The following is a 19,912-nucleotide window of genomic DNA, read 5'->3' on the forward strand; positions in this document are numbered from 1 at the left end:
TTATCACACTATCAACACTGTCAGTAAAATAGGCTCTGACAGTTACTCATCCCATCCAGTTGGGCAGAACAGAACAAAGCTTAGCTCTGAGAGATCTGTTCTTTATCTGGAGCTTTCCCGGTCCCAGAAGGCAGGTCTCCCTTTATGGTGCAGAGATTGTCCTGGCTCTCAGGTGCCATCAGCACCTTGGACAGTGTGAGCCTGGGCCTACCCAGGGGCAGGTGCTGCTGCCCACAAGCAAAGTGCACACAAAAACAGCCCTGTGCTCACCCCCTCACACCTCATGACAGCTTAGGGACACCTCTACTATGGCTTTTTGCCCAAATTTTCATGCTTTCTACCAGAAATCGTTGAATTTTTCCAGTAGGCCAGTTTCTGTGTGCATCCAGAAGAGAACAGGTTCCCAATAAAACAGTGCAATTGATGCCAGCTCTTGCCAGAACCAGTTTTCTAGTATCGTTGGCTGCTGTGCTAGTCGAGCTGCTAACAGGAGCAGCAGTAGAAAACTAAAGAAGGAAAAAAAAAAAAAAGAAACAAGATTAGGCTGAGCTTCTGTCTTTATCTCCATTTAGCTCTAAAGACTTTGAGACTGCTCCTCCAGAATGATCCCTGGTGCTAGAACACCATCTCCTTCTAGGAAACTAACAGCCTTCTTCAAATTTCTATCCAAGAATTAACTTTTACAGTTATTTTTTAATTCCTGACTTTGACCCCATGCTATTTATTTCTCCTTTCTTGTCCTTTGACTGTTACATTTTATAAGATATAAGCCAAGAGACTATCTAAATTATTTTTGTGTTGACTGTTACTTGTTGCCACAATGCCACTGTCTGGGAGGCTGTCTTACATTAGCTGAGTTTTTCTGTTCCCAGTTGCACACTATGAACATAATACACATCTTTCTCTTAGTTCTGTAGCAAAATTCAAAACTACACTGGCTTAAAAAAAAAAAAAAAAAAAAAAACAGGAACACAACAAACGTGACAGATAATTTGAATGACTCAGAAAACCACAGAATGTATACCTAATGTTTTAAATAACTGGGCCTGGATTTCCATTTTTATGCATTATTTACTACCTTCTGCCTTGCAAGTTTACATACATTAATCCTCCTGGACGTTTTCAGCATAAGGAGTGAGACCTGGCCTCCAGCTTTGCAGCAATTCACTACTTTGCACACAGAGCAATATTTTAGATGGGAATTATAGGTAATACTGGCAAAGTGTTATTCTGTAGACGTCTCTGATCTGCTCACCTTATGACTTTAGAAAACATTCTCAAAGCTTTGAATAAATCAGTGGTATTTCATAAGCCTTGTCATTATCTTTCAATTCATGGTTTCCTGAGACAGTCAAATTTGAAGAACAATTGTGTGACAGCAGAGCAACAAGAAATGAGAACAACATGTAAAAGACCTGGCAGCTATTTTGACAAATATGGTTTAAAAACAGAACAAAAGAACTTCCCAAACCAGAGAGTAGGCAGAACAATTGTTTTAGTCAAACAATGCACTTACAAGAAATGCAGCAGATCCTAGAACATTCATTCCTTTTTTTTATTTCTTCTTAGAAAATGCAAATTAGTCCTAAGAACATTACAAAGGCCCATAGTCTTACGGTCTGGTTAATATTAAATAAAACTATAGTACTTGATATATTTAAAATCCACAAGAGGGCAGAAGCACAGGTAAACAGATGAACGTAAAATGACACACACCGACACCAGATAGAAAGAAGTTCTAGACACTAGAGTTGTGAAATACTTGTGGGTTTAGTTTTTGTGGTTTTGGAGTGCTTTTTGTTGTTGATTTTTGTTTGTTTGGGGTTTTTGTTGTTGGTTGTTTGTTGGGGGTGGTGGTGGTGGTGGTATGTGTCTGTGTCATTGGGTTGTTTTGGTTTTGTTTTGTTTTATCTCCAAAGGAAAATTAGACAACTTACTAGGGGAAATTTTATTAATTGGTTGTATTTACTCAAACACAGAACCTTGCCATATGTTGAAAATATGAATCATATTAACCAGGTTCAGACAATTATTTATTTGTTCTGAAACTGGTCTGCTTTGGTTCCACAGATAATCAAAATGACCACAATTTAGTCATTCATAGCTGTTCACTGATTTCAGCTGGAAAGTCATTAATCGCTGCCAATGATATAATGACTTTTAAAAACACACAGAGGAAGCCTGCATCCTCAGCTTGGCAGTGACATGATCAGTTTGTACAACAGCAAGCCCAGCTCAAATAGATCTGCAACTGGAGGGCTTGGCTTCTCACATACAGTATCTCATGCTGTTTGCTGACAGGACAGGACAAAATTGTCCAAACTGATTTGGAAGCCTAAAACCAATCTTCAAAAGACATTAAAGTATTCAGGATTACAGCCCTAAATAGACTTACTAGCAGACATTCTTTCATCCAGAACCACCTACGGTCCCAAATTAGATACCAAGATCCATCTTGTAAAACACATGTAAAGTACAAGAAAACAAATTGCTAGAGGAAAGTTGGCTCATGCAATCCTTATAAAGTCAGAAAAATGTTAAGCCCTTCACTTCAAAGCAGGTAAGCACCTACCTAATTAGCAATTCTCTGCTCTAAATCCTGTTCTCCATGGTGTCCAGGCAAGGACACAATTATACACGAGAGACCTATCTGCTGTAGCTTCTCTACTAACGTAATCAATATCTAGAAGATGAAAAATTTGTTTTCACTTCTCACTGTTCTCCATTAGAGTAAGGACTCCAATATAGCCATTTTGGGAATCCAAGCCATGGGGCAAATATAAATTAGATGTGTAACTCCCACTTTGGAGTCATCTATTCATACACAAGGATGTTTCTGTTAGCCTATGGACATGGAAGACACTCCCTGTGTTTCATTAACAGGTTGTACAATGAACTTTATCAATGAAGGGCCATCTTACTACTCTCAGTTTTTCCTCACAGACACAAAGCAGAGACAGGCTGTTCTCAGCCTAAAATGCAGAGCAGGTTTCCATCCTTTCCAAATATAAAGGTGGACTTGATCTGGCTTGTTTAGTCATGTAAAACTTAAGTCATATTCCTAACATTCCTCTCCTACTGTGTACACATTTTGATCTGTGTATGTGCATGCAAGCATACATATGTTAACTTTTTAACTTAAATATATTGCTTGTGCCTATTCTAAACAGTGAACTGCATAAACATATGCTCACTTGCATATGTATTAACTATAGTAATTTCTTTTTCTTACACCAGTATAAATCAACTTCTCAAAGTAAAGTTAAGGAAGTATGAGATGAGAACAAGAAAACAATTTCAGTTTTCTCAGACTATATATTGCCAAAATCTACAGCAGCTGTGGATTCACCTAAGGTAAGTCTGGAATTGAATACAGACCCAAGGATTCATCTGTGATCTATTTTACTTGGTTTCTAGAAAATATTGTTCTTTATGTCTGGGTCTTTTCAAAATATGTCATGAGGCATACGGAGTGGAAAAAGACATGGTAAAAATAATCACTTCATCCAGCCAGGATCTGCTTTTAGAAAAAGCAAAGGCAAATGCCACAGTCATTTTGAGTACACAGCATACATGTATCTCTGAACTTATAAATCCCTTCATAAGTTGTTTTCATCTTTCTGAAAATATATTTTGAAGCAAAACATCTAAGTATTTATCCTCCTATCAATGGAAAGATGAAATACATCTAAAATGAAACACATCCTTGTGGACATGACAGTAGCCCATATCCTGAGCAGACTCTGCTAGACTCTAATTTAAGAAACAGCATATTTAACTATAAGAAACTTGCAATGACAGAGCCAACTACTGTCTGGGCTTTCACATTCACAAGAGAAGTTACCAGCAACTATGAAAGAGGTCTGCTAGGAAAAACATACATTTTAAGCTTTCTTGGGTTTAATGTATTTATTCACCTTACTAATAACTTGCTGTAACAATTAGTGCTATGTTCAGAAGTAACAATTTACAATCATGACTAAGGACTCCACATTCTATTAGTTTTCTTTTTCTGGAAATGTCTTGTAACATTTGACTGGAACTAGTAGTTTTACTGACAAAGATCTTTATTTCTGCTTACTGATGGCATTTTAATTTGGATGATTATGTACATGTTTGAATGGGAAAATATCACCTTATGCTGTTAATCTTTTATAAAGAAATCAAACCATGAGCTAAACCTAACAGATAAAGATGTTATACTAATAAAGGCCTCAGAAAACAGAACCCTGCTTGTCATCCATAGCAAGCAATCACATGACTGATAGCTAGTAGACTAAAATCTAAGATGATTCTTTGCTAGACTTTTCAATTTAAAATAAAATTAGACAACCTTAACTGAGAGGGTAGATAATTTGTATTTTCACTGAAATAAATAGTAGAAAGGTACCGTTTTGGTACAAAGCAAACATGCTGATTTATACTAGAGAAAACCCACACTTTTTATTTTCCTTCTGACGAGCTATTAATTTTTTAAGTTTAAAAAGAAACCATTAAACCTGCATACTTGAAGGCAGCCCCTTTTGCCATCTCTCCATTGATTAGCTCAATGATGTTCAGAGTTAAGTAGTGGCATAGAAGGCCTGCTTTCCACAGACTGATTTTTAGAAGTCCAAATCATTACTTTCACAGTTTTTTTTCCATTTCAATCCTGATTTGAATTCTAAGGCCATATTCAAACCTTAGCTGTCTTACTATATTTGCTAAGCTGATAAAAATTATCAAAGCAAGGAGAAGAAATCACTGCTTTCCAGCCATCTTTGCTGCACTGTAAAGGAGCGGACAGAAGAATTTATAGCAGCTTTGTTTTGCAGGTCAGTACAATTGGCCTCATGCGTAGCTTTAACAAAGGGCCTGTTGATCTTATGCTCGTTCTCTATACTGAAGGGCTAAGTCTAGCCCTATCATCCCACACAAGTATTTTGGACCTGCATGAGGAGATAGTTTAGAATGGAACAACCTCACCTGTTTGGCTTCCTGACAACTTCCTTCAAGGCAGAAGAGGCAGAAGAAACTTTCCATTGCACCCCTTTGAGAAAGACTCTTAGGCCAGATCACTAAAAATAACCACAGGATTTTCTCTCAGACACACAGAGCAAGTTTAGAAACAAAAGTATAGGAAGAGATTTAACAGAAAGTGTTATTACATGACTCAAGGCTGCTCAGATCTCAAGAAAGGATAGGAAAGCTGAGGCCTTGGCACCCTTTACTCAGAATAACTGAGTAATCCAGCAACCTTTTCCTTGATGTAAACCAGCAGAAAATGTTCTCTACATAAGCAGTCAGTGTCATTTGACAAGATTTAGTTGTCGAAAACTAAACTGCCCAAAACCAGAAGGAAAGGCAGCAAGTAGCCTTGGTTAGAAACAGCAAACTCCAATAAACAAACACACAAAAAATGTACCTGGTCTTTTTGTAAAAATTAGTGTAGTTTTGCCTGAATAATTCAACCTCCTCTACCATTTGCCAGATTGAATTTGATTAGATATTTTCAACCACGGTTTTATTAGTCAATTTTTTTTATAATTCAGTTCTAAGTGACAGACTAAAAGGAAGAAAACAAAGCAAAAGCGTGATCTGTAATAACAGGTTTTTTCATCCCTGCCCAAACAACTTTTATTATTTCATCTCAGCAGACTCAATCCCCAGTCAACCTACTATGAGGCCGAAAAAAAATTACATACAGATGTACAGAATGAAGTAGAGAAGAATCCTTCTGAGTTTTATTACAGTATAAATGACCTATGTTAACAATGTCAGAATACACACGTGCAAAAAAAAAATATAAAGACAAAGTATCTAGAAAAAAGATTCCATATCATGGAACAATCATGATGCTTCTTGACTAGTAAAGTGGATTTATGATCTACATTGAATTTGGCAGGTAAAGTTTGTTAAACCATTTTTTAAAGTGTGAAGTGTGACAGTGGTGGAAGATGACCATGCTATTAGTACCAAAGAGTTAATCTCGATAATGCTGCAATGAAGGTCTCTAATCCAGCAGCAACATTACCTGTTGTAGCTCTTTCCTCCCAGTTTTGTTTGAACAGCTGTTAAACTGGAAATGAACTTGTGGATTTAAGGTCTTACAGTCTTTCTCTTGCAGAAAGATAACAAAAAAACCCACCACAACACAACACCAAAACCCATAACCCCAAACAATTTTTATTATTAATCAACACCAAAACCCACAAACCCCAAACAACTTTTATTATTAATAATTGTCCCTTTCTTTGAAAACAAAGAAAAACAGAAGTGAAAATGGCCTCTCTTCAATTATTATTCATCAAACAACATGTTTGTTTTGCTGTTTAGCAAATGGAAGGAGAAAATTTTGAACCAGTTATTCACAGTTTGCTACTTGCAAGATCTACCTGATGCTGAGAGTCACTTTCATGACTTCAGGGATTTTATAGCTAAAGGGTATGAAGACATGACCAATAATATTTGAAGTATAGCTCCTTAAGTTAATTAACTGTATTGCTCAACAACTGAAAAAACATAGCTAATGATGAAACACCATTGCTCATGATACAAGATGTGTATGTCTTATAGGAAATTAATGTTACATAGAACCAGCATATTAATAAAAGGCTACGACTTTGTCAGATTGTTGTCCTCATTTTTTTTTTTTTTTTTAACAAAAGAAATAGCAAATTAGAACTAGGACATTTCCTGATTTTTTGTGGCCACATTAAATTCACAGTCCTCAAACAATGGTTTCCCACAATGTCCTACTACCCTGTCAGCAATTATCAAGCAATGCTCTTATTATTAGTACTACATTCAGCATCATAACTAAGCAAAGGCAAGTGGCTATATAAACAGAATAGAGATATTCTGTCTTGAAGAGCTCAGAGGGTAATCAGGAAGAAAGCAGTGATGACAAAGAAAGGAAAACAGAGAGATATAGCAGTTTGTCCAAGTGGCAGACAGTCAACAAGCAGATCTGGAATATAATACCTACATGCTTTGGAGTTCCTCAGACACCTTCTATCATGGGCCTCATGTTTGTTCCAGAAAGTGAAAAGGTCTCAGAAGCTCTATTAAAATGTCTTCATAGTAATTAGTTTAATTTTTAAACAAAGATTTCAGCTCTGTTCTCGCTTGCACTCAAATGACTCTGTTGACTCAAAAGGAACTGTTTTCCATCCGTGCTTGTGTATGTACAGAACCAAGTTCCTGCTTACCTCAACATTCTATTAAGAAAATCCTTAAGGCAACCAAATTCCAAAATAGACTTAAATTCCACTCATTTCCAGGAGGACTCACAGAACCAGGCTTCAGAGCTCTACATACTGTGATCTTTTCAGGCTAGATTGTCTTTTATATATCTGACCTATATAACAGTTTATGTGTATGTATGGTATCTGTCTCTGAAATGCTCATGAAATCATACTATTTAAAAAACCTAGGTGACAACTCTTACTACTTTTCTTGTTATTAAATTGAAGAATAATGCCATCTTCAAGTTTTCTTTGGGTTAGTTGTTGGAAGAAACTCATGGTGTGACAGAAACATCTTGTGTGAGATTGCAGTAGTTAATAGTAGAGAAATGGTAGACATCTCGATTATTTACTTGAATTAAACAGTTTCAGTATATATGTGCAATGCATCTCATGTACATTTCTAAGATATGCTGCTTAATTGACTTATCAAAATCCCATTCCACTTAGGACACACAAAGACTAAGAGCAGTGAAAACCCTCTCAAGGCTCAGTTGACTCTGGTTGCAACTGATCATGGTCAGTGCAGAATGTCTGCTTTAAACAAAATTTCAATAGAAGTCATGAAATTTCCACTTTTAAATTAACATGCTTCTCAATAACATACTTCTTGCCCACTCTGGCCACACACTGAAAGGGTTTTGTTTGTTTGTTTAAGCTACACAGCACTTGCCACCACTTTCAAAGGGGGCATCAAAACATACCCCTGTGCACATTTCTACCGATAAGTGAAACACTAAGTAGCTTTGGTTTGGTTCCTGAATCTTGCTATTTAGATTTTTCTGAGGTGATCAGGCCCAGGACACATGCAGTGATGGAGATCCAAGAATGTTTTCTTGCCTACCTCAGCTGGCATCCATGGAGACAAATGGATCACCAAGTCTCTCTTCCACTTGTGACATGAGTGGTTGTTTGTCCCATTTTCATTTGTCACTGGAGGGTGATGACAGTTTATATGTCATTCACAGCCTCTGATCACACTCCTGTAGTAACATGAGACAAAGCTGAGGTTAGCAAACTCAAAGATACATGCTACTTGAACACAACAGTAAGGGCTCAGTGAAAGCGATGCAGCATATCAGCAAATGTTTTGCAAACACTGAGTTTGCCAGTATCCTGTCTGCCCTGTTCACAGAATATTACAGATCCAGTACCAACTTACAACTTATCAACTTACACCACAATCAAAAAACCCTATTAAATAAAGACTGGAAGTCCCAGGTTGAAACTTTCAACTAATAATTTTTCAGGTCAAGGAAACAGCTGAAATATTTTCAGATGTTACCACACATCCTTAAATTACTCCAACTTGATGTGCCACAACTCTGTACAAGAGACAAAAATAAACTGTCAGAACTCAAATGTGTTCAAGAATACAGCTTTGCAGCTGTAACTGCTATCATATGCTGAGCTAGCAATAGCCTAAAAACCAGCACTGGCTTCCTGATAACCCATTAGCAAGATTACATAGCCAAAAGATCATAACATATTCAGGAGAATGACACCTACCCACAGCATTACTGGTCACCTTTGGCCAGCAGAAGATGGTATTTGCATTCCTTCTGTCTTGGACAGGTATGCATTTCAAAGCTTTCTACCTGTTTGGGACACACTTGAGCCCTCTCCCCTAGGTAAGTGCATAAATGAATGTAGAAGAGTCTACACACTTCTGTTTTCTCAGAAATTACTTGAGTATTCTTTATTTTTTGGTAAAGGAAATTACATTTTTAAAAAAACAACAGGCAGAGTTAAACTTTCACTGCGAAGGGAATCTCTATATTTTTGTGCAACAAGTATTTACCTAACTGAACTTAAAATGTTTTGGTATCTCCTGGTCATACATTGACACACCAAAGCACATTAGGCTTCTTCTCCTCTAAAAGTGATGCTTTAGGGGGACTGTTACGCTATCTCTTTTAAAGGGAAATTGCCAGGAGTGGCTGACAACACAACTGACAGGTTAAGGTCCATTCGTGAACAATATTTAAACCAAACACAACCGACCAATGGATCTCCAATTACCCTTGCAAAGAAGCCATGTTTTATAAACCAGTATTTGAACTCCAGGCTGGACTACTGGATTTCAACTACATAGAGCTGAAATCCTCCACTGGCATGTGTGTTCAATGGCACAGCAACTTTATAAGCTGACAGAGCAGATAGCAACAGCAAGAGACATTTCTCCCCATTTTTAACTCAAAAGAGTAGAAGTAAATTAATAATTTCCAGTTTTGGATTCAGACAGTTCCTTTACTTTTCCCAGACTACTAGAAAGAAACATTTGTCTTCTCAGCAGATCAGAACATTCTTCCTTGGTTGGAAAGGATTTCACCCCTAAAACTTGTTCACGTTCTGAAACTATTGGTAAGAAGGGGGAAGGAGGGGAAGAAAATCACAGCCTTCTAAAACTGCAGTGACTACACATTATTTCAGGAAGATCACTAGCTTTTCATGCCATTCTGCATGGCACAACTTATCACAGAAAAGTCAGTATTTTGACTAATGATGAATTTTGCCATTTTGTCATACTAGACACAAGCAAAAAGAAAAAAAAATCAACAACTACCTTTAAAATCAACAGGTTTCAATTTCCCATTTCTCAAAATCAGCTGAAAGGAATGTTCTCTCTCTTTTCCAAAGGTGATACCAAGTGGAAGACCATAATTCATTTTTCTACTCAAAGAAGAAGGTTTGTTGGGGTTGTTTTTGTTTCAGAAAGATACAACCAAATAGCAATATATTGTGTAATGGTAAGTCTGCATATAAACTCAGTTATACAGTTCACCACCATGAATTCAGTAACCTAGATCATATTACCTCTGACCGTGTAAAATTCAAGCATCGCATGGAAATAACAGGGCAGCTCTTGCCATTGAAACACCTGCAGCTGTCGAGCCAGGCGCTGGCTCTGTTGGAGCTCAGGCAGATCTGTATCTGCTTGAGCCCAAAGGGAAAGTTCCTGGAGGACACAACCAAAGAATCATCACTGGAAGCTGGACTCCAACCTCCTGTACCTACTTCTGCTTCCCATGAATGTCTTTCACTCACACATTCATTCTTGTCTATCCCTTGTTCTACTGAAGCCATTAGCAAGATCAAAGCTTCAGTTAGGTGACTGCTGCTATTGATTACATACAGTATGATTAATCTTAATATGTACATTGTAATTTATCCAGCAACAATTAAAAAAAAAAGTACATTCTCCTTTTCACATACCAACTTCTAGCAACTAGCATTTTTTCTCACATACAGTTATTAATCCTGAACATGTAACACAACTTTGCAGCAAAGATCTCTGGCAAAAACCCTATGAAAACATATAAAATATAATAACTTATTCTTTTTTTTTTTTCCCAAAAACAAATAATTCTTTTTTTTAATAAAATCCTCACTTTTAATTTTTTTTTTTTCTGGTGTAGTTTTGGTTTTTGTGGGGGTTTCTTTGAGTTCTTTTCCTTCTGCTGTTCTCTGTGCCTTAATTTCCATTGGTGAAATGGAAGAAGGGAAAATATAAAGAAAAAAAAACTATAAAAAGGTATAAGCTCATTTTTTCTATAACTAAATTCTCAATTTTTTTTGTCAAAAAGGCAAACAAACACACAAAAAATAAAGTCACCGTTGCAATGTCCTCCCACCCCAGACATGTCAAAAGAAGTCATCAACCTAATTCTCCTTGCAGATAACTAAGAACATATAGTTAAAACACCTTCAGGCATCTCACTATACAGTACTGATTGATTTTGCTACCTGATTAGTTTAACTATGTTACTTTTTATAACATTAGCAATAAGTTAAAGTGCTCTGGACCTAGAAATACACTAGTTTGATAACCTCTTTAACAAACCTCTCCAAATAAGGAGAGGAAGCATTTTTTACTCGAACTTACAATGCCTATTTGTATTTTCAATATACGTGATTTATATGAAAAAATGATTTGTATGAAACTGGCAAAGATTCCGAGTTTCACATACCTCTCAGGTACCAAAGAGGGCATGAAGGAGAATTAATATGCTTTTACACATAGGCAAGTACCACGAACAAGTGAAATATTCATAATTACACTTCTTCAAAATCTGCAGGAATCCTACACAATTTAGAAACAATGAAGCATGTGCATTTCAACAAGCAAACTGAATGCTATTAAATAATCAAGTGTTACTGAATAATTATAATTCATGAAACACCAACCACACAGTTGTATTCAAAACTAATGCTGTGAAAAATTTCTAAAAATATAGGAAAACAAGTTCTATAATTAAAATTTAAAATGGCATAGAGGTCATAACACAAAATTACACAAAACATACATACAGTGATACCCTTTTCCATCATACACCAGTGTAACACCTGAGTCACCTGTTTCCACACTGAACCAATACATTTCAGAACAACATTATATGAAATTGGGTTGTCCATACGCAGGTCTTCTCCAGGATCCTTTTCAAATGAATTTACATCTGTGTAACTGCTGTGCAGATCATATTTCTGTTGCCTTACTATTCTTTACTCTCTCTCCAATTCAGATCAACCTAGGAGATACTGGACTCCAATTTCAAATCTACAGATACAGCTGAAGGTTGCCCCTCTCCTTTGCCTGCAGAAACCTTGCAAGTGGCTCTTATTCAAGCCTACCATATGTAAGTCAAGCTGAGGACCCTTGAAATAAACAGGAAGACATCACTTCGCACTTTTCTATCATGTTGAAAACAGTGACAGTTCCTGCTTGTCCATGATCAACTTTGTTAGAATTGCCACCAGCAAGTCACCTGGTTTCATTTAGAAAGGGAACCTGTAAACTTGAGTTTACAACTTCCTTGTAAATGGGAAGGACACCTGTAAAATTGTTATGTCGTTGTCATGGAGTATTATGGAGGCTTCCAAATGAAAAGAAAGGAGGTTGAGGATCAGCTGTGTCATAACAAAACAGGAGGCTTCCTAGGAAAAAAACTAAGTCAGTCTGATATAGACCCTGTACTTAGAATTACCCCAATGGCAGGCCTTCTTCAGTTCTGAGAAAAACACAGTGTCTTCTGCTTATTTTTTGGAGAAAAGTTATGACTTTAGAAAAGATGACTATTGGGATCCAGTACTGGGTCTCAAAACTGAACACGTAACATACAGATGTCCCTGCAGAAAAATGGGATCCAAACTATTAGGAGGAAAGGAAGTGTTAATCAGTAGCTATATCAACATTTTCTATTTCTAGCTATTTCTATTGCTAGAAATAGTACTGTTGCTATTTCTTTTTTTGCTTTCTGCTTAGAAAATCTACCATGTGATAAACAGATTTGAGTAGACACTCTATCATGAGGTAAAGAATTATGCTGTTCATTTCAGCATTATCATCCCCATTGCAGTTCAGAAGGAAGTTGAATTCTTTTCCCATGAAAACTAGGAGAAAGATGTCCCAATGCAAGTTCATTTTACAAAACATTGATGGGTCCAAAATGAATATGAACAGTTTACTAATGACAGAGCCTTCATATTAACTGCTGATAACTCAGGAATTCCACATGCAATCATCCTCTGAATTTACAGTTTTACTGTCCTTGTAGATAAACATTTCTTGGTTTCTATCTGTTATAGCTGTGGTACAAGAGGCTCTGTGGGAAATCCTTTCAAGAGTTTCACCGCAGTATACAACTCAATATGACACCTGGAAGAATTTGGTTGTTATTTAGTTATAAACCAGTATTTTTCCCAGCGCTCATTAGAACAGGATTAAGAAAACAGAGGTAGTTAAACAGGAAGTAATCCAGGGCATCTGATTAAGCAGGAAAAAACACTCTAGGAACCAACTGTTCACCAGGAAATCAAATACATGTTAACAAAGCAACTGTAGCTGCTCAAGCCACTCTATTAAGATGTCTCTCCACTTAACTTGCCAGTCACAATGAGTATGAATGCACTACTTAAACTAAATTGCTCAAAGTTTTCACTTGTGTGTGGTTTCATATAACCGGAAGAAATATATCATCCTCAAGACTCATACTTCACGTGACAGATCTCCAGTTTCTGTACTCATACATTTTAGCATCTCAACCAATTCAAGCCCATGAATTTCATCTACTAATGAGCAAGTTCTAAATAAAATGAGACAAAACAACATTACAACTAAATGTAGAATTAAGGTCTGAATTAAATACGCCTTGATGCAATCAGCAGTCAATCAGAATGAAAAGTTCTGCATGGTTTCAAAGAAGTTTAATGGAATTTTGAAGCTTAGATACAGAAATACAGTTGCAGACGTCCAAGGGTTCAGTACCAAATGTCCAGGGATTTCCACATAACACCACCAGTACCTAAGTTTCTAAGGCTGTAACTGAGAAGGTGAAGGTTGCTTAAAGGATTTTTTTTCTTTACTTTTATTTATTTATTTTTAATGACTACAAAATTTTCCCAAAGTTCTTTTATCTTCAACTTCAGGTGAATGTCCCTCTTTGGTTTTTATCTTAAGAGTATATATATATTTTAAAAAAAGGGGGGACAGAAGGGACAGGGGGAATATTACCATGTGAACACATTGCAGTTTTTTTTTCTCCTGACTGTGCTTATTAGTCAGATGAGAAGTCTGGAGTTTGTATATGTGCAGATAGAGCACTTTGGAAGGTGAGATCCACTCTTCTCACCCACACCCTCCTTAGCTGTCGGTTTCACCATGGACATTTTCCATGTGCACTTTGAGGTAGTCATTTCTTGTAAACTTCTTGTGGCAAAGCTGACATTCTGCCATTGGTCGATTGGGGTTGTGAGTCAGCTTGTGTCGGATCAGCATCTTCTTCAGGCTGAAGGACAGATCACAAACCTAAGGCAGTGAAGACAAGACAAAGACCAAAGAAGCCTTAAAACTTCAAGCATCTATAATACTCTGTATGCTACATCCCTGAGACCACAGACACACATACCTGCAATACCTATTAATGAGTTTGTCTTTGAAGGAATAAGTCCTTCAGAGAGCAACTTAAAGATTATTAATCTTTCTGGTATGTTTCAATGTCATACACCAAAAGTGGTAACACAGTAAAAAAAATAAAATAATAGATGATAGATAGATAGATAGATAGATAGATAGATAGATAGATAGATAGATAGATAGATAGATAGATAGAGGGGGAAAATAACCTAATCTTCAAAATATCAGCACACTGAGGTGTCCCAGTGACATTGTGAGTTTTTCAAAAACTGTTATTCTATCTGGGATGCGGCAAAAATTATGACAAAGCATCACAGGCCTCTGTCAATTTAACCTCAAATGAAATACTTCCTTCCTGGCCTCCAGAATGATATCTGTGGGTTCCTAAAAACATAAATTCAAATTGCTCATTTACAAGGAGAGAGGAGTAAGAAAAAAGAGGCTCTGAAGACTGCAAGAAAGGTTAATAATTATTACAGAAGAAACATCATTGTTCCTCTGCCTGGCTGGGGAAACAGAAGACGTCTTGCAAATGAGGGTGCAATTCCTTTGCTACGTTGTCTGGCACGCTACTTCCCTTCCTCCCCTGCACTCCAAGCAATCCAGTTCATTCTGCCACTTGAATAAATCGATAAAGGGATGAGGGACTCCACCATGCTAAAACCATTACTGCTTATAAAAATTCCTGCACTGAAGTAAAAATGTAAGGTTAAGAATAAGTTCAGTCAAGAGAAATTAGAATGAAGAGTTAAGAATCTGTAAGTAAGACATGCAGTCAACTGAAGTCATGCCATTATACTCTCACATTCAGCTTCCATGGAGGTATGTATTACATACGTGAATTTCCCAGGAAAAAAAAGCATGCTCCTGATTTGACAAATACAATAGGCACAAGAGTCATAGAATTAAATAAGAATGAACATTTATAGGCTTTCAATCTAACAAGTCCAGGTTCATTCCAGACAAAAATGTCTTCCATGCAGTGGAAACTCAGGGAACTGAACACAATCCCTCTTTAGCAAAAGGAAGTTTTAAATTCATACTTGTATCAACCTAGTAATGAAAATGCTGAATGATTACTGACTCCTTTTGAACTCAAGACAGATGAACAGAGCTCACTATCTAAGTAGATAGTCTTGACCTGCGGTATATGTATTTTATGCCACCTAAGGCAAAACCATACAATGACCATAAAAAGGGCAACTGCCAGAGGCAAGTTTTGTACCCAAAATAATTTATGCCCAGACAAGAACACTGTATGTGCTGTTGCAATGGAACACTTCTGAATTTATGACATGATGTAATACTGAGGAATTTTATACAGCAGCTGTAACACTTCAGCTTTTTTCCCTAAATCTATAATCACCTCTTTCAGACCCAAGCAACAGTCACCCTTTTGTTATGCAACAGTGAATGTCACTTACAACATCCACTGGTCAGATCTTAATATTGCTTTTGCCAAATACCATTTTCTATTCCTTTTCCACAGAACACACAAAGTGATCTCATAATATTTATCTAATCATAAACATCATGATTGCTCACAAGTCTCAACATGTTTAAAGTAACGTATACTTGTAAACATGTTTCTTTGAAGTCAGGAAGCCAATCAAGCATACACACATACACAAGATAAGTCTGTGTTCTGTGCATCTTGCACACACCTCTATTTTTAAAGTGAACAGCTTATAACACAGTCCTAAAGTGCATTATTTTCATCTATAATGATCATGTAACAACCAGTAGAATGTAGCCTGCAGTTCTGTTAAGGCTCTAGTATGTTCTGCCACCCAATGTCTTCAAAAATAATGTGGAATGCAGAGGATCATTACCTGACGATATGATACATCTTGGGCTGTGCTTATGCATAAAAGTTGTTTTATTTCTTTTGAGAGAGAGTTTGCTTCATGTTTAAATTTTATAAGACTGACATTTTATAGATTTACAGCCATGCTTGCTAATGTGCACTTGAACTCTACTGAACCTCTTCAAAATGATCAAAGTTTTGCTCAAATAGGGAGGATGGAAAAGACTGACATTTGGAAGTAAGTGCAGGGTCAGCCAAAGGCAGGGTGGAGGGAAATACTTTACTGGAAAGAAACCAGGACAAGCAATACCTGACCTTTCTGCCCCCAAAGAATAATCTGTTGTCTCTGAGGCAACTGAAGTTCAATTGGCCTTCCAGTAAAAAACAGGTTGGTCTTCAGAGGACAAAAATCTAATATATTAGGAGAAAAAGCATTTTGTATTTCCATATATCAGTTATTTTCACTTTTCTATGTGATATATACTAGAATTTTCACCTTAAAATGGCAGTATTCAATTTCCACTACTATCAGTGGGATGTGAGAGCTTTGAACCATTAACAGTAAGTTCTGAAAATGCTTTTGTTGACTGATAAGACACAGAAACAGCCACATAAATAAACTGTAGCACCTTTACCGAATACAGTACATGGATTACTTTCACATTAGCTCAAGCCTGTACTGTAATGTCTGTAACATATGCCTGAGAGAGTGGAGCGTGAGAGAGGAAGAGAAGACATGGCTTTAATTTTTGATTCTGAAAGATAATTCTATGTTAAGCAGAAATGCAGTCTAAAAAAATTGGTGAGTAATAGTCTACATTCGGTGGGGAGAGGTGCAATGTCAAGTGATGCCTTTTCTTGAGGCCATAAAATATACATTTTCTTTCAATAGCCAAAACTTTTCTTTCTTCAGTTCTTTGGCACTGGAAGCAATTACTGTTTGTAAATACTGATGGTACTATACTAAGAAACATGAAAATTCTGACAGCGTATGTTAACATATTACTTAGATGAAAGAGCTGAATAGTTTCTATGACTGCATCTAAAGTCAGGTAGGAAACAACACCCAAATGCTCATTCCACTTAAGACTTTTGGATTTCAGTGTGGCTACATGTATGATTACACTTATAAATATGCTCACCATTTTATAAAACGTCTATTTTTCACCTTTAAATGATTCTTAGTAGGTCTGGGCATTGGACTTAATGGACTTTTCCAAATACTTTAATGAGGAGGGGCATCCCAATAGTATGCCTTCAGGCCTTAAAAGATGCAAGGGAAATTGTAAAAAAAAAAAAAAAAAAAATCAGAAAATAGTAACAGAAACAATTATGAACATGGGAAATCATCATGCAAAGTGGTGGAAAGTGAAACAACTTCAGAGAAGTCAACTAAACAATTACTGGAGTAGCTATGAGAGAACTAAAAGGCAGTTACTGAAATGCCATTGCAGTAACCTAACACACTTCCCCGCTTCCCAAAATCTCCTTCCACAGTTAAGAATTTGTGGAAGCTGTTGCCATAAATTGCCATAGTCAAGTGATCATAAAAAATAATGAGAACATCTACAGCTTCTTTAGCAGGATAAAAAATTGTAGATGAGAATATTTTAATGTAATAAGCAATCTTTAGTATTGGGGAGGCCACAATAAATGTCTCCCATAGGTACATTTTTCTGCAACTGTCCACTACTGTTTTTCTTGTAACTTCTGCTGAAATATCTGGGAATATACAATGCGCCAGACAGCTCTGGAGAAATGGTCTGCTCTGGTGACTTTTACTATGCCCCCAGCATCTGCAGAAGTGGAGTCTGCATGAAATAAGGAGTAAGTAACGAAAACAAAACTTTCAACACCCTCCAAGTGTACATTAAGCAGCAGACCATGGTAGGCACCTGGGCAACTGAATAGCGTATGAATGAATAGTAGAGTCAACTGCAGTTTATGTCCAAAACCCAAAAAAGTCAGCAGCCTCTGCAATGTGCAGCTAGCAGAAGACTAGTGCTGAAGAATAATTTTGGTGAAATGTGGCAGTAATTTAAAGCATCAGAAAAGTCTCCAGTAAATGAAGGTACATAAAAATTCTTGGAGAAGGACCAGATGAGGCACAGATTACAGCTTTTTCTAGAAATATTATGATTTGGGAAAATACAGTTCTATCTGGTCAATGAGGGAAACTGAAGGAACAGCTGAAGCAGGAAAGTATGCTTTCAGGGAGGTCAGATTTTCAATTAAAGAAAAAAAGAACAAAGTACAGCCACCACTCTAAATGGGTCTGGAAAAGCACACTGTGAATCCAAGACCAGTGAATCTTACATCCACAGTGTGGGAAAAATTGCATTTACACTGCAAGCTAGCCAAGAGCTGATAAAAAGTACAGCAATCTGAAAGCTGAAAACAGTATCAACCATGATTTGGAGTTCAAGAAATCCTCAAAGTACTATCTAGAACCAAGCTGAGAATACAGCAAATGTCCTGACCTGCAGACATCAGTAAAATACTGTAGCTGAAATTTTTATTTAAATTAATACATTTTATTCTCAATGAAATGTTGCCAGATTATTATTAAAAGCCAGATCAATTATCAGACCCTCAGCAACTTTCATGTCAAGCAATTACTTTCATTTTGCATCTAATTTTAGAAATTTGTGAACAAATTTACGACCATTCAGGCTGAGTCATCTACGATATAACTGAAAACTGGTGTTTCACTTGTAACTAATTCATTAAGAGCTATTACCAAAAAACAAAGCATGCATACTAGTTCTATAGCCTATTCTGATGCGCTTCTCTAAATCCTTGAGCAAGAACTTACATTTTGGCATTTGATAATTTTGAAAGACATTATTTTCCAATGGCTGCTGTACATTCAGCTTCCCCACATACTTCTAAAAACTGTGAGATGTGTTATATACAGGATGGGGTATGCTAAATGAAAGGTACTTGAGAGTGATATATGAACTGGAACATGATATGCTGCATTTCAGCACTGCAAGCATACACAGCACCCACGATTTCTTCACTGAACAATACCAAAAACCAAAACAAAACAAAAAAACACCACAACAAAATAACTATGAGACCCATGAGTACACATTGAAAATATCAAACCAGATTTCACTAAATAGAAATTGGAAATTCTGAATTCATATTTCTGTTATTCAATAACATCAGAAGCATCCGGATTCCATGTCGTGAATTAAATACATTTTCCTGTATAAGCTAATATGCAACCATTAACCTGTCATACAATTATAAGCCAACCAATATGAATTTGTAACTCTCAACATCCAAACTGCAGTAAGAATGGTGAAAATAACTCTTAAGGGATTCAAAACTATAAAATAAAAGGGTGTGCAATGCTCTTGGCAACTGAAGAGGGTACATAAAATTCCCTGAACGGTCTTTCATTAGGCAACGAAAGACCACATGAAGTGTAACTTGATGCCACAGTCAATAGGTGCAAGGCCAAATTCTCACTACAATTAAGTCCTGCGGCTGCACTGAAGTGAAGAAGTTAAAGGGACAGATCAACTCACATCACACTGAAATGGCTTCTCTCCGGTATGGGTTCTCATGTGCTCATCCAGGCCTCGCTTTTGACTGAAAGCCTTGTTACACTCTGAACACTGGTACGGCTTTTCCTGTATGAAATGACAACAGTGAGTGAAAGTGAGTGAAAGTGATTTAATGCAGAGCCCAAGTCATTAAAGGAGTGGAATTCCATGCTGGATGGTGCAAGTTTTATATTCTCTCCAAGGGATTACAGTCAGTGAAAACAACAGAAAACTATTTTCAAATGATTAAGTGAAAGCTGGGAAAGCTGTGGCCTGACAGTTTCCACTTCAACACCCACTTATGAATTAATTATCTGTTCCAGTCTTTCAAACTCAGCCATTTTGGGAGTCTGCTTTTTGTAATGTGAAAGGTACAAAAAACATAAAACTCCAATGTACTTTCCTTTAT

General features: G+C 36.8%; 1 protein-coding gene across 3 annotated transcripts in view; it reads right to left on the reverse strand.

Annotated features, from left to right (window-relative positions):
• Positions 1-13,423: 13,423 nt before the first annotated feature.
• PRDM5 (PR/SET domain 5) overlaps positions 13,424-19,912 on the reverse strand; it is an 84,834-nt gene continuing 78,345 nt past the window's right edge. For all 3 annotated transcript variants that reach the window (XM_082050162.1, XM_082050161.1, XM_082050163.1), the window contains exons 15-16: positions 19,486-19,590; positions 13,424-14,031 (exon numbers count right to left, since the gene is read on the reverse strand). In XM_082050162.1, the coding sequence (XP_081906288.1) occupies positions 13,867-14,031; positions 19,486-19,590 (270 nt within the window). In that variant the 3' untranslated portion in view covers positions 13,424-13,866. The remainder of the gene's footprint in view (positions 14,032-19,485; positions 19,591-19,912) is intronic.

This window comes from Streptopelia decaocto, assembly GCF_964273445.1.
Source record: "Streptopelia decaocto genome assembly, chromosome: 4".
NCBI lineage: Eukaryota > Metazoa > Chordata > Aves > Columbiformes > Columbidae > Streptopelia > Streptopelia decaocto.